At 39.8% G+C, this 14,563-nt stretch overlaps 3 protein-coding genes across 4 annotated transcripts; all 3 read left to right on the top strand.

The window, feature by feature from the left end:
* The first annotated feature begins 5,342 nt into the window (after window positions 1-5,342).
* On the top strand, window positions 5,343-7,294 carry LOC135648418 (ras-related protein RABA3-like). Its single transcript, XM_065166103.1, has 2 exons — window positions 5,343-5,615; window positions 5,697-7,294. The coding sequence occupies exons 1-2, from the start codon at window positions 5,386-5,388 to the stop codon at window positions 6,160-6,162; spliced, it is 696 nt and encodes a 231-aa protein (XP_065022175.1). The 5' UTR covers window positions 5,343-5,385; the 3' UTR covers window positions 6,163-7,294.
* Window positions 7,282-11,160, top strand: LOC103996611 (uncharacterized). The gene is made up of 3 exons (XM_009417548.3): window positions 7,282-7,816; window positions 10,258-10,618; window positions 10,760-11,160. The coding sequence occupies exons 1-3, from the start codon at window positions 7,421-7,423 to the stop codon at window positions 10,936-10,938; spliced, it is 936 nt and encodes a 311-aa protein (XP_009415823.2). The 5' UTR covers window positions 7,282-7,420; the 3' UTR covers window positions 10,939-11,160.
* Window positions 11,161-12,138: 978 nt separating this feature from the next.
* LOC103996681 (protein TILLER ANGLE CONTROL 1-like) lies at window positions 12,139-14,431 on the top strand. 2 transcript variants are annotated; one of them, XM_018818088.2, is made up of 5 exons: window positions 12,139-12,202; window positions 12,304-12,364; window positions 12,466-13,034; window positions 13,141-13,258; window positions 14,272-14,431. In XM_018818088.2, the coding sequence occupies exons 1-5, from the start codon at window positions 12,197-12,199 to the stop codon at window positions 14,280-14,282; spliced, it is 765 nt and encodes a 254-aa protein (XP_018673633.2). In that variant the 5' UTR covers window positions 12,139-12,196; the 3' UTR covers window positions 14,283-14,431. The 2 variants fall into 2 exon arrangements, with proteins under 2 accessions (XP_018673633.2, XP_009415918.2); XM_009417643.3 differs by lacking the exon at window positions 14,272-14,431 and having other exon boundaries at window positions 13,141-13,543.
* Window positions 14,432-14,563: the final 132 nt, after the last annotated feature.

The following is a 14,563-nucleotide window of genomic DNA, read 5'->3' as shown; positions in this document are numbered from 1 at the left end:
TTCGATTAATCAAGTAATATTTTAATTTAAAAAAATAATCAATAATTATTAAACCAACTTAATGTTATAAATGTTATGAACTTAATTTCATAAATCCAATTGAATTTAATTCAAGTAAACTAATTTATTTAAAAATAAATATTTTTAAAAAATTACTTGAAGTTACAAATGGAGTAATGGAATTAGTTTAACTAATTTTGAATCAGTTTAATTAGGTAGGTCTGAATTGATTCCGATTCGGACTATCTTATTTTAATCGAACCGGACCAAAAAATTTGATCCGGTTGGATTCGATTTGAACTAGGTTGGATATTTAATATCCTAACCCCTTAATCATTCAAAATGATTAATAAAACCGACTTAAGATCTCAATTTTACAAATGAGCTTAATGATGTGAGTTTAATTTTATAAATCTTATTGTATTGGCCTTGTTAGACTAAGATTTTTAATTTAGTTTAATTGAGACCTAATTTATTTGATATATATATATATATATAATCATAAATCGATTAATCGAATTGAATTAATCAGTTTTGAATTGGCTCAAGTAGATTCAAATCGATTTAAACTATTTTAATTTAATAAATCAAATTAAAAAAAATAATTTAGGGACTCAGAATGGATTTGAATAATCTTAGTCTTACCTAATTATAAATTGAAAAGCTATGTGATATTTAGCTTTCGGTAACTAATAACAAAAAAAAAACTATGTAAAGGGGTATCGTTCCCGACTTATCGTGATATCATTTCTTTAGTTACTTAAAAAGAATTATTAATCCTTAATTAATTCACACGTCTCATACCAATCGAGCCAGAACATAAGCTAGTGACAATTCCACGATTGGAGTCTATGAATAATATATTTATATTACTTCTATATAAACTTAATTCTTATTATGTAGACTTTATACGATAATTATCCTATCATTAATATCTCTATATAACATGAATAAAATCATGACATCACGTGGACATATCTTAGTATCATAAATATCTTGATATTACATGATATCATATTATAGACCTTAATATCGTATTAATATTTTAATACGTAATTGAGTGGGTTAGACATTTATCACGTCTTGGTTTCGATGTCGCATGACCATAACTAAGTTTGAAAGAAATGCTCCACCTTTTTATAATTTGGTGTCTCCTAAGAAGGTAATGATATTGAAAGCCCATATAAAAAGACTCTTCACATGCATTTCAAGAAATGAATCTTTTCCTATTAAAAATATAACCATATCATCTAAAATAATTATTAACTTAAGCTTTTTGAATGTCTTCACACATCGGTTTATAGGTGAATATAAACGAAATCAATTGATATCATCTCGAGACAAAGACATAGAAACATTCAACTCAGATAATTAAAATCTGACTTAACACAAATATTCTTATGCTTTGGCTTTAACTTATAAGATATTTTAGTTATATATAAATATATATATATATATATGTATGTATATATATATATATATATATATGTATATATATATATATATATATATATGTATATATATATATATGTATATATATATATATGTATGTATATATATATATGTATATGTATATATATATATGTATATGTATATATATATATATGTATATATATATATATATATATATATATATAATTAAATGAACAAGATAATTTAGCCTTAAATCAGCAGCATCTACATGGGTATTTGTATAAAAACGTAAAATAAAGAGTGTACGTAAGTATGATCTAGGACTCAAAATTAACATTTAGATATGGTTATAGTATCATAATGTTGGATGGATAATGGTTTCAATTTATGATTAAAGAAAGAATAGTTGGACTTGAGATTGATGAAGTTTTATGAAACTTCGTTAAATTATTTATTTACAATTATTTGATTAATAATCAAGATTTAGCATATTCAAGTGAAAGACTCATTGTATCTTGTAGTGCTTTAAGGCTATTTTTATTAAAACCAATCTGTATTTGATTCATTGGGCATATATCTCTAAAATAAATATTATAATCTTTTTATATTACTATTTAGCATAAACCTTTACTATGTATACGAATAGCCAAATATTCTATGGTGATACATAAAAGGATAATCAATCTAAAACAATGGTTAAGGAATGATTTATCTATAAATATTTTATAGAATATTTTCTCTTATTAATCTAATATAAAAAGTTATCTTAGGCTTAATAACCAAAATCAATTATTTTTTTATTAATTTTATTTTATCATCGTTGGGGCTAACTCGTCCAACTGATAGGAGTTTTCAACAAGTCCTCAATGTGTTATTTTCGGGGTAAGCATTCAATAAGGGCCTCATGCATCATTCTCAGAGTAAGCATCTAACAAGCCTATGCTTGTAAGATGACTATCTTAGTAGAGAGACCCTAAGACAATCACCTCAGCAAGTACTCGAGGCAACCATTATCTTAGTAAAACACCTTGAGACAACCAATTCCACATAGAATCCCAAGCGACCATCTCGATAGAGTATTAGAAAAATCATCTTAGTAGAATGCTCAAGGCAAGTACCTTGGCCAACACTCAACCTAACAAAGACAACTAAACAAGAGGCCTTAGGGCTTCCTCATAACCCACATGCTATGTCAACAACTCATGACTATACTTTTAGAGCCCTCAATGAGAGATCTCATAGTACACATTCAAAAGAGATGAATGATAGAGGTAATCATCTTTGCCATAGCAAATCAACATGTGATAGTAAATATGATAGTATAGTCAACGGTGAGGAGGCAATACATGGCCCAGGCTAAGTGGACATCAATCTAAAAGGGTGATTAGAAACGTTCTGCATAATATATTTTTTTATTAACCCACTATAAAAAAACTACCTTAGATAAGTTAATTGAGCTTAATTATTTTTTACTAAATTTACTTTATTCTTATTGAAATTTACTTGAATATCGATGGGACTAAAATAAAAAATCTATATGATGTTAGTTTTTGTGTATGTCATCTATGACACATGCACCCGAATCCTCCTCAATTCTCAAAGAGTATTCTAGTTACCTCGATAAATATTTGACACATCTTATGTATATGAGCCTAAATCATACCGAGCTAATTCGAATATTAATAACATTATCTTTAACATTATCTTTTAACGTGACTCAACAAAACTCTTTTCATTTATGTGCAGCCCATATAATTTTTATTTTTTTATAAGATAATATATAGTTACTTATTGATTGGGGAGTTAGAAATAAAGATATAATAAAAAGTCAAAAGCTACTGCCTTCATAGAAAGATCCTTTAGAATCCCGATGACTTATAGAACTCACACTAGTGAGATGGTATCCATCTTGATATTAGAAAAGGCATCGACTCCCCCAAACGATGACTTCTCTCTTAAGCCTCCTTTTAGGATCCTTTTCGAAAATAAATCGTACAGGATTGATATTGAAACCGCTAATTCCTCGTGGCTTTAAGAATGAACACCAGCTTATCAGTTTTGGATGCTCACATCATAATGTCTACATTGTTTTTTGTTCGCGATCGTTGGTATATTGTGTCCATTTGATATTGAGAACAGTTCAAATTTTAAGTTTGAAAGGCACCAAAAATGTCGAGAGAACCGAAGCTAATGGATTAGCTGAAATATTTGTTTATTTAGTGCAAAGAAACAAAGATGTGAGGAAAATGATGGCAACTTCTATTTCTTCCCAAAAAAGAGAAAAAGAAAAAGGTACATTGATGTGCACTACTAAGTTGATGATTCCAATGGTGTTATTGCGCCTCGTCTCCATCAGTGCATTAGTACTATTAATGTAGATAAAGTAGGTACGCCTCCTCTTATAATGATCCTAATTCGAGAGAAAGTAGGTAGCCAAAACCAAACCTCGATGGATGTCATCCTTGATTGTGAATCTTAAAGATTATTATTTGATAGGAATGGAAACAAAATATATGGGAAAGAGTGGCTTTAATAGACTTGCATCCGATAATAGATTATCTATGTGGAACGGTTGGTATCCAAAGGGGTTCTTATTATATTACAATTTGATTCTCAAATAAAATGTGCATCCAAACGTTTTATAGCATTTTTTTTTCCCTCTCATGTCTGCTCCACCCATATAACATTTGATAGCACTATTCGTATATTTTAAATATAATATATGGTTACATTTTATTTTTTTCAAAATATAAGTCTTGTATTTTTATCGATCGACCTATCGTTTCAATTGACGAAATATCTTAAAATTTTATTTTCTTAAAATTATCTTGCTAAAATTATTATTTATAGATATTTTCAAGTATACATAACAAAACCACTTTATAGTGAATAAATATATATATATATATTTCAAGAAAGAAAGTAAAATTGTATTATGCTTCTCGGAGCTAAACAATACACAACTCAACCTAAGATGCTATTCATCCTTCCATAGTACACTTGTTTTCAAGTGTTTAGCAAACATACCAAGCACGTTAAAATACAAAAAAATATTTCTTTGTTTAAAACATTCACCTGTACCGAAGAAGACAGAGGTTGAAGAAGAAGCTGAGGAGGAGATGAAGGAGAAGGAGGGTTTGGGGATTTGATCCGAATCGATACAAAGATTTTTATATGGGTAAAATTGATGTCTACAAAAAAAAAATGGTCAAATATATAAATGATTTATAAGAGATATCATATGATTAAAAAAATAAATATGAGGATTTTATTTGATAAATTATCTTCTTTTTTTTTTTTTTTTTGTTCTTTTTCGGACGTCGGTGCCCACCATTGAGGCTAAGAATGGTAGGTTGCAGGTTTGGGTTCTTAATCAAGATCTCAATTGATGCATGGGGACTCATCTGCATGCACACTGCTCTCTCTCTCTCTCTCTCTCTACAGTAGAAGCACAGTGATGGGGGGTCCTCCTGGTTGGTCTTCAGCCTCATCTCAACGGCTAGTTGCAGCAAGTAAAGAAGGGAGCAGGAGGAGTCGGTGGTTTCCATCCATTTCCATCATCCCTCTTCTCTGTTAAAGCTTGGCTATAACTTAGCAGCTTCTCTAACCCTCCTCGCACTCATGTTGTCTCCCCATTTGCTTAGGAATAGTTTCGGGAAGGACAGGGTGAGTTGCTGGCCATGGTGCATTGGATACAGCAAAGTCACTCGCTTTCTACCAAGTGTTGATGCTCTCCATGGTCATCGAATACTAGTTGCATGAGTTCTTGGCATCATTGTCATCCACTTTTGGATGGGGCCGCTGGTGCTACCTGCTTCTTTTAAAGAAGAAGACTTCTTTTCTAAGGCAGCATCATCAATATATGCCACCTAATTCCTGGGTGATGTTTCTCTATTAATGCTTGTGTATCCTCCCCTTCCTGAGCCCAGCTTCCGACAGCAGCCACAACAAGGATCGGAAGAGGCGACAGCGATGGAAGACGAGTGGGGTGCGGAGAGGGCGGCGGAGATCGACTACGTGTTCAAGGTAGTGGTGATCGGCGACTCGGCCGTCGGGAAGACGCAGTTGCTGTCGAGGTTCACCAAGGACGAGTTCTGCTTCGACTCCAAGTCCACCATCGGCATCGAGTTCCAGACTCGAACCATCGTGCTCAACCGCAAGCGCATCAAGGCCCAAATCTGGGACACTGCCGGCCAGGAGAGGTACATGTCTCCATCCCCTTCCTCCTCCGGTCCAGTAGGAGTTGCGTGACTCGGCTTCCAGTGATGTAACCCCAAGTGCAGGTACCGAGCGGTCACGAGTGCTTACTACAGAGGAGCTCTCGGTGCCATGCTGGTGTACGACATCACCAAAAGGCCGACGTTCGATCACGTGGCGAGGTGGGTGGAGGAACTGCGAGCGAACGCGGACAAGGCCATCGTCATCATGTTGATCGGGAACAAGTCCGACCTCGCTGAAAAAAGGGCGGTGTCCACCGAGGACGCCGTGGAGTTTGCGGAGGAACAAGGGCTGTTCTTCTCGGAGGCGTCTGCACTCAGTGGCGACAACGTGGAGAGCGCGTTCTTGAGGCTGATAGAGGAAATCCATGGAGTGGTGTCAAGGAAGGACTTGGAGAGCGACGAAGGCAGCAGAGACGGTGGTGGGAACGATGTGCTGAGACTAAAGGGGAACAAGGTGTCGGTTCTTTCTGATGTCTCAATGATGGAAACCAGTGCCCTGAGAAAAGGAACTCGGTGTGCTTGTTCCTGACATGGCCAGGACGCAGAAATCATAGCGCCCATGAAGAGGTTCGAGAGGAAAGGAATGAATGGTTGATTGTGTTTTTCTCAACTGTTAGTCAAGTTTTCTGCATATCGATAGTTTCATTTTTCGCTTTATGGACTGAGAATAAATAGTACGAAAGCATCGTTACATTGCAAACTCTGTTTCATTAGTGTTAATTGATAAATAAAAGATGTGGTACCTATCAAACGACAACATAATGTTGATGTTAAAAATAATAAACCAATGTATATACATACACTTAGCATTTTCCAATTAGTAGAGTTATTGAAAAATCAAAAAAGAAAAAGAAAAAGGGAAAATAAAATGATCAGAAGAAACAACAAAGGCTAACCGATGATTTCCTGGGTGGGGTTGAGTTGCTCTACTTTGGGTCTTCCCGGGTCAACTCACTCCGTCCATTGGGTTGAAGTGCTCGACTCGCCTAACTCGCTCCAGGATGACCCATCCCTGGGCTTCTCGTCCTCGGCCCCCTCCTCGCCGATCTCTGTCTCCGCCAGCTGGAACCGCCGACGTCCTCCACCGCGGCCCGCAACCATGTCGTACACCCTCGCCTTTAATTCCTCCGGCAAGCATGCGTGAGGCGGCGAGGACGCGAAGTCAGGGACGCTCCCGGGGCCGTGCCTCATGCCAACGACCACGTAGCCGTAGCCCGGGAGAACGATGTTGTCGATGAGGATCGGGGTGGCGCTGCGGAGAAAGAGGCCGTCGAGGGTCTCTCCGGCGGCGAGGTGGGACTTCATGCTCCGGGAAGAGGCGTCCGACTCCAGCGGCAACGACGACGACCCAATTGGTGGAAGCAAGGGTTTTTTGGGCGGGGATGAAAATGGCGGTGGTGAGGGCTCGGCTGGATCCGCGGGGCGTGAGGATCGAAGGAGGGTTTTGGAGAGGTAGGGTTTCTGCAGGCGAGGAGACGAGGGTTTGCTTTGGGTTTCCCAGCGTTAGCTGCCGCCGTCAAAGACAGAGAGGCGGCCGTTCCTTCTGAACTCTAGAGAGAGACTCCCGTCCCTGGACGGGCCGATACGCCGACAGAGAGGCGGGCGGATATGCAGCACGTAAAACGGGGCCCACACAAGTGCCATCGATTTTCCAACCAAAATGCGGGTAACTAATGCGAGTGTCTCTAAACGGGTAGGAAAAGCATCGCCAGAAGACGCTCTTAGCCCGCTTCGTATCATATCCGGTGACAGCTCGAGCCCGGAGTCTCTCCGCTACAGATTTTGTGATGCCGCCTCCGGCATCCGCAATCCCACAGTTCCGCTGCGCGTCATCCTCCCTCCTCCGCTCAAGAAAATTAATCTCCACCAACCCTCACCATATCCACTGCCCCAAACCAATTTCAAGCTTAAATCTTCTCTCCTCCTCCTCTTCTCCTCCGCGACGGTGGCGATGCGGCGCCAACTCCGAGGGGACGGGGTCGCGCCCGGAGGAGGAGGCGCTTTCGGGCATGGTGGACGAGCTGCTGAGGAGGGAGGAGAACAAGGCCCTACTCGACGGGCTCGAGGAGGCCTCCGCCAGGGTGGAGCGGGCGAGGGAGGCTCTCGCGGACATCGAGCGCCGGGCAGCCGACGTCTTGAGGGCTAAGGAGTACATGCGCCAGCTCCAAAATCGCGAGGCCGAGGTGAGCTCTCTCTTTGCCCTGTTATATGACTTCATGCATCCAGTCATTTGAGCCCTCAAGTTATTTGATTAATTGATTCACCCTTTGAAGTTGTCATGCTTAATGTGTGTATATCAACATAAATTGTGCGGTTCATATGTTGGCCATGTAAATAGTTGACGAAATGGCCAATGATATTTTTTGACCACCACGGACCTCCATGAGGAAGCATTGTCATCATTTTTAAGTAAAATAAAAAAAGAAAAAAAATAACTACCTTATTGAAATAAATCAGATAAGTCCATCACATTCTTTTGTTCATTTTACAATCTGCAAAGGGCTTCTTGCTTGAGAACCAGCTTTCACTTCCATAATCAGGATCACCACTTGTTCCAACACCATGGTATACATATTTTTTTTCCTCTACTTATGCTTAGAAAAATTTGAACACTTTTAACTTGTCTTATGTAGCCAATTGTCTACATCTTTGCAAAGGCTCACTCTTTGGAACCAGAATATCAAACCATTATCACAATTTGGTTGCCTGAGCAAATGTATTTTTTCTTCACCGATAACTTTAATTTGCATACTTCAGAGTGTTTCTTACTTAAAAACCAGCTTCACATCCATAAGCTTGGTCGCTCTCTCAAATGGTATACACAATTTTCCTTCTTGTTCTTGGATAAAATTGAACTATTAAACTTGTCAATTATGTATCACCAGCTCACAAAGGCAGTCGATTTTTTATACCTCCTCTAGGCCTTTGCAAAATCTCAATATTTTGACCGTTATGACCTTTTTGCTTTCCTGAGCAAATGTTTCACATTGTTGACAGCTAGAAGATCTCAACAGATGACCTTCTTGATAATTTGCTATAACAGTACATCTTCATTAAAAAAGAATCTAGTTCTTGGACCCCTTATGCACCACAGTTGTGGGTAGTACCTTTATGTTGTAAGCAGAATGTAGCACTGCCCTTGCATGATCTATTGACCATTTCTTGTTTCAGATTACCAATTGCTATCACACTTATTTACGAAGAAATTATTGTAAAAAACCCCATAAAATAACTTTATTAACCTAATGAATTACAGACATGAAGCTCTGCCATTAGCCTCAGCACAGAAGAATATAGAAAATATAATTTTGTTATAACCCTCTTTATTTAGTTGAAGATTAAAGTATAGGATGTTCTTTGGAATCTAACGACCCAAGGATGGACTTCAAAAGCAATGATGATCCAGGAAGAAGAATCTATGGATATATCTGAGATAATTAGTTTGGTATCAGTGGCGAGATGGCACCTTGTTTTAGACGCATAGGGGTTACTAGACCCTTGTGCTATCTTCCACATAGAACATTGATGATTTTTGACTTATGCCAAACATCACTTGCTGAAAACCTCTTTGAGGACTTATGCCAAGTGTCACTTATGTTCTCTGAGATCTGTACTGCTTGTGATCTGCTTGTGCAAGCCATTGCCATAACTACTCATGATCTCTGGCACTTTGTGCAGAATGTAGGGACTGTGGAGAAACCTATCCCTGCCAGCAGATGGCCAAATCTAGGTCTAACAATTTTCCCTTATCCTCAATTTATTCAGCTTTGGCAGGCGCATCTCTATTGGCTGGCTGCTGCCACCAATAAAATAATCTTCTTGGTTGCATATAAGAGGGCCCTCTAATTAGCTCCTTTGTATCTTCCACTGCATTCCACCCAGGCGTCAAAGGGGCTCTGGCGACGTGAACTCTGGTGAATCCATAGGTGTTTTTCCTTCACTTTTAGGGCACTCACTCTGATGCCTTCACCCTCTACTCGACATCCAACTAAATTAATCCATATGGTTGCCTTCTTAATGACATTGTTCTCTAGCACCAATCAGTAGAAGGAAACCAGGAAATTCAAAGATTAATTTAAAATAAGGACATAGGAAGTGGGTCAAAAATATTAGAGCATTATGATTGCATGCCCACTAAAAAAAAAGAATTCAGATAAAGAATAGCAAGAAGGCTAAGAAACTAGCTTTTGTTTTGTTCATTTCAAAGATATTTGTCCAATTTATATTCAACAGGAGAAAGCCATCTTACATAAAGAAACTTTTAGCAGCTGTCTGTGAGTGCAAGAGATTGTGAAGAGTTGTGACTGATTGAATCTCACCTTTTTAGCTGCCGACTTCCCTTCTTTTTAGAAGTTTGAGCCTTTAGAATTAGTCTTTATCAGGTGAGGAGATGGGGTTACTTAACAGATGAGAAATAGATGTCCACACAACCAATATAACATGAGGACTCTTTTAGCAGAAGAAACGAACCAAAATAGTAAGAACTATATGTAGATTATTTGGAAGTGAGACACAATATTCCAAACTCTTCATTTGTGCTATAAGCTGATTTAAGATGCATCTTTTTTGTCATTTGTGCAATTGAATGGATTATTTCTTATTTTACTTCCCTTGTCCTATTAAGATTGCACAATCTCAAAGGGAATTGTTAGAAGCAAGGGCAAAGGTGGAAGAAGCTCAGCGATCCCTGTTAGCGAATACGGATGACAGCAATAATTCTGATATTGTCTTCGAAGACATTAACAAAGAGAAAGAGAGATTAGAATCTGCAAAGGCTGCTGTAGTTTCATCTGTGGTTGGCACACTTGCTAGTGTCCCTATATATCTGTATCAAGCTACTAGCGTCCCTCAACTTATTCTTGACTTGGCAGTCATTTCTATTAGCTGTGCTTTATTTGGAGTTACCTTTCGGTACACGGTAAGACAAGACCTGGATAATCTTCAACTCAAAACAGGGACATGTGCGGCCTTTGGTTTAATCAAGGGTATGAATCTCCCAGTCATTGCGATGCTCTGAATACGAGTTAGCATATACGCATTCTTTATTGCTCATGTGGTTTCTATTTCCCTAAAATTGCAAGTGCACACTAAGGATTCGAAGTTGAATGCGGTGCATGAATTTGCAGGGCTTTCGGCAGCTGAGACTGGGAGGATTCTGAAACTGGATGCTGAAACTTTCATCTCATTTTCAATTGATGGAGCAGTGTATGTGTCAGAGAATATCTTTATCTTTCTTGCTGCTGCTGTTGCTCTAGACTTCTGCTTTAAGATGAGGGTATTAAGTCCTTTTCCAACAAGGAGATAGACCAAGCAAATTGCGATTGCAGATTGAAGCTAGTCTTTTATATTCTCGTTCATTGAATGAAGCCATTGTTATGACAACAACAAATGTCTCTAGTGCCACTGCAGGCAGGTCTCTAACACTGTGTAATCAAAGAATCTGATGTGCATATCAAGAACTTCTGTGAACTTGTTTGATGCTATGCGCATTGGATTCCTTTCAACATAGATCAATATTTGAATCCAACCAAGGTCTATACATGGCCAACCTACACTGCTGTTATATCTATTTACCCATCCCTCTCACCAGTCACCACCCAAACACAACCATCATCACCACCACATAGCAGCAGCAACACAACAACAACAAAGACAAGATACCAAAAAAGGCAAAAAAAAAAGGAAAAAGGGAGCTAATTCTCGAACTTAGAGGCTCACAATGCAAGATGGAAAACCCCTGCAGTGTGGGGCTTCAACTTGTAAAGATGATTGTCTATAAAGTGGGTGGATGTCAAGGCCACTTTTGAGAGTGGATCCCATTACCCATATCTGCAGCAGATGAGCTTGCTTACGGATCAGGAAAGCACATATTTTTCGTTGGGTTAGGATGGGTGTGCCTCACCTAAACTACAACACTAATGACTCGAGATCAATACGCAATCGTTTCGATGATTCAAATCCTGATTAGTTGTAATGATATCACACGATTAAGTATACACCAAAAAGAAACCATCACATGAGTTTTCCAATCGAGAATAATTAAAGAGAGCAGAAATGTTAGTATCAGGTACTCATCCAAATTGTTGAGACTGTGTTCTCAGAGGAGCATAAAGGTTCATCTGAAGTGCTCCTCGGTTGACCCAGCGAGCTGTTACAGTGTCACCTTCTTGATACATGAACGTGGCCTAGAAACGGAAGGATCACGACGACGTTGCATGCATCTCCAGCTGTAAATGGAATGCAGTCAGGTTGGATCAGGTCATCTGCCGAGAAGTAGCATGCAGATGGGTTCGGATCGGGACTATTTCCCACCATGTTTTGACGTACTTCCAAACAGATGTAAACACATCTCACTCCCAATGCTTATTACAAGCTACTCCGAGACTGACAGAAAAATACATCCTCCATCTACAATCTCATACTAGTTTCCCTCAGCATCCGAGGACTTTGCACCCCCCCTCCCTCCAATGATTACACGGTTTCCTTGCTTATTTAACTCCCAGCTCAAATCCGACATTGCAGTAGGCTTCAGTTCTTCGACTGTTCATCCCTGACACGTAGAAATGAAAGTAAGTGCATCTAGCATCCTCTGCAGAAACTAGTTGCTGTTTACTGTTGTTGAATCCTTGACTGGCTTCTCCATGGAACTTGTAACTGCGTACATTTGCAGATCTTCAACTGGATGCACCGTAAACTGCACTCCGGCAACAACTACTCCCAGGTTTCACAAGGTCCGTTCGTGCTTGTCATCGCAATCCTTTGGTTAAATTTCCCTGAACGAGTTATGGATTTGAGATACAGTGGTAGTAGTTCTTTTATGCTTGATTACCAGATGAAGATGTCGAAGAGAAGGCAGTGGTGGAGACGGACACGGATGCGCTGCTTCTCCATGACATGCTTAATGGCATCCTCACCATTGGCACCTTAGGCCATCACCACCACCTTGTGCCTGAAGCTTACTTCGATTCAGAAGAGCTTCTCGGAGAGGTTGGAGAAGTCATAGAGGAAGTGGAGGAAGCTGGGTTGTTCGAGGTAGCGAGAGAAGCTTCGGCAGCCGTACGCAAGGAGTCATTTAAGATCAAGTTGTCGGTCGAGGATGAGGAGAAGAAGATAATGGAGGTGGTGCAGGTGCACGAGGTACAGGGATCTGAGAAGATCCTTGAGCTGCCATTGCTGAAGGAGCACAAGGAGAAGAGACACCGGCGGAGGACGACGCTCGCCGATCTGCTGGCGGCCAATGCTGTCAGCGACAACGATTCAGCGGCGAAGACAGTACCCGACGGAACCAATGCGAGGGGCAAGCAGCAGGCGATCAATGCTAAGAATAACATGCAGCACAAGAAAAGTAAAGGAGATCAGAAGCCACCTGCAACCACCACTACCACTGGAAAACTACAAACAGTACATGTTTCTATCCTCTGTTACCCGTAATAATCACATTCTTCAGGTAACTGGAACGATTACTACTACTACTAATATGTTCTTCGTTTTGTTGGCTAATGGGTAGCTGATACCAAGGATGTTGAAGAAGAAGATCCATCCGGAGATGGTAGAGCCCAAGGAAGAGACGCTGAAGGAAAGAAACAAAGCAGAGAAGCCTCCAATCGCCGGGGAAGCAGCATCTGGTAATCTTCCCTCTCTCTGAATAGGCGTCAGCCGTGTTCTAAGGTGCAGATGAAGTGAACTGCAGCCAGTACTATCGTTGTTCGCTGGATCGCACAAGTGATCGCCACCGGTTTGGTGTAGTTTCATGTGGTTATATCTAATCAAAGATACATAAAACGATAGAAAATTATGTGGAGTCTCAACAAGCTTCCCTCACGCAGTCCTCCATTGAGATTAGGATCGCAGCTCGCTTATCTCGACTCCGACACTGTTCGATGCACCAGTTCAGCTGGCGATGATTCGTTGGTCGGATCCACGGTGAGGTCGCGATCTATCTCACTTGGACTGCCGCGCTGCTGCGACCCAAAACACCGTGTCGCTGACAGTACGACGGTCGCCCGTCTAAAGGCGACAGTAACTAGTTACTCCACCCAGTTTACCCAACCCGCTACCCGTTCATCGCTCGCTCGAGTTGTGAGTGAGGCGGCAATGGCCCCACCTGGGAGCCGCGGACGGGGCGGAACTCGGTTGCCCTACGGACGACAAGAAGGTACGTGGGAACAGTGACTGTGCACATGCATGGGCTGGTCCAAGTTGCCTTCGAGTCCGCGCACGCGGCCCACACGCATGCGAGTGGAAGGGTGCATTTTGCCCAACCAACGGCGGGATCGTAGCCGAAGCCGAGTCAAATTACGCCAAAACCTCGAGTGCTCGAAAGATCAGAACCGTCTGTTGTGACGGTCGTGATGGTATCGGATGATATAGATTCTTTTGCAGACTAAAAGCTAAAATTTATAGTACCTTCATGCATGCTCTATAAATTCTCAAAATAAAACAAGTCGATAAGACACATTAGGGTAAGTGACGTTGTGTTAGTATGTGACATCATGATAATTCATTTTTTGAGCAGACTGTTGTGTCATTAATTAAAAGTTTTTGGATTGTTCATTATTTATGTAGTTCTCTTTCTATATTTAAATGCGTTAACCAACACAATTGACTGCTCACTGCTTTATTTTGTGTCATCTTCCAGAGCTGTTTTGAGGGTTTCGATACGAGAGACCACGCAAGCCCGTCGAATCGAAGAAAGATGCTTCCACCAGCAATCTTTTATTGTTTCCTATTTGTCTATATTCTACATTTACCCATCAAAAGATTGTATTCGAATGTTCTTAATGCATTAATTCTGGTATTCTCCTTTAATGTCATGCGCAAATTATATATATATATATATATATATATATATATATATATATATATAATTTAAATTTAGAAGAGCAATGTTCAGGGACAATATTGAGTTAAATCTGGACACGTTGCATTCC

Source organism: Musa acuminata, chromosome BXJ3-9 (genome assembly GCF_036884655.1).
Source record: "Musa acuminata AAA Group cultivar baxijiao chromosome BXJ3-9, Cavendish_Baxijiao_AAA, whole genome shotgun sequence".
NCBI lineage: Eukaryota > Viridiplantae > Streptophyta > Magnoliopsida > Zingiberales > Musaceae > Musa > Musa acuminata.
Note: the sequence above shows the minus strand (reverse complement) of the source record. Positions and strands in the feature narration are given on the sequence as shown.

Bases quoted from the DNA above. Each gene is read 5' to 3' on its own strand.
- LOC135648418 (XM_065166103.1), top strand. From the start codon at position 5,386: ATGGAAGACGAGTGGGGTGCGGAGAGGGCGGCGGAGATCGACTACGTG. The intron at 5,616-5,696 runs GTACATGTCTCC...CCCCAAGTGCAG, and splicing joins GACACTGCCGGCCAGGAGAG to GTACCGAGCGGTCACGAGTG.
- LOC103996611 (XM_009417548.3), top strand. From the start codon at position 7,421: ATGCCGCCTCCGGCATCCGCAATCCCACAGTTCCGCTGCGCGTCATCC. The intron at 7,817-10,257 runs GTGAGCTCTCTC...TGTCCTATTAAG, and splicing joins TCCAAAATCGCGAGGCCGAG to ATTGCACAATCTCAAAGGGA. The intron at 10,619-10,759 runs GTATGAATCTCC...ATGAATTTGCAG, and splicing joins GGCCTTTGGTTTAATCAAGG to GGCTTTCGGCAGCTGAGACT.
- LOC103996681 (XM_009417643.3), top strand. The intron at 12,365-12,465 runs GTCCGTTCGTGC...CTTGATTACCAG, and splicing joins CTACTCCCAGGTTTCACAAG to ATGAAGATGTCGAAGAGAAG. The intron at 13,035-13,140 runs GTACATGTTTCT...GCTAATGGGTAG, and splicing joins CCACTGGAAAACTACAAACA to CTGATACCAAGGATGTTGAA.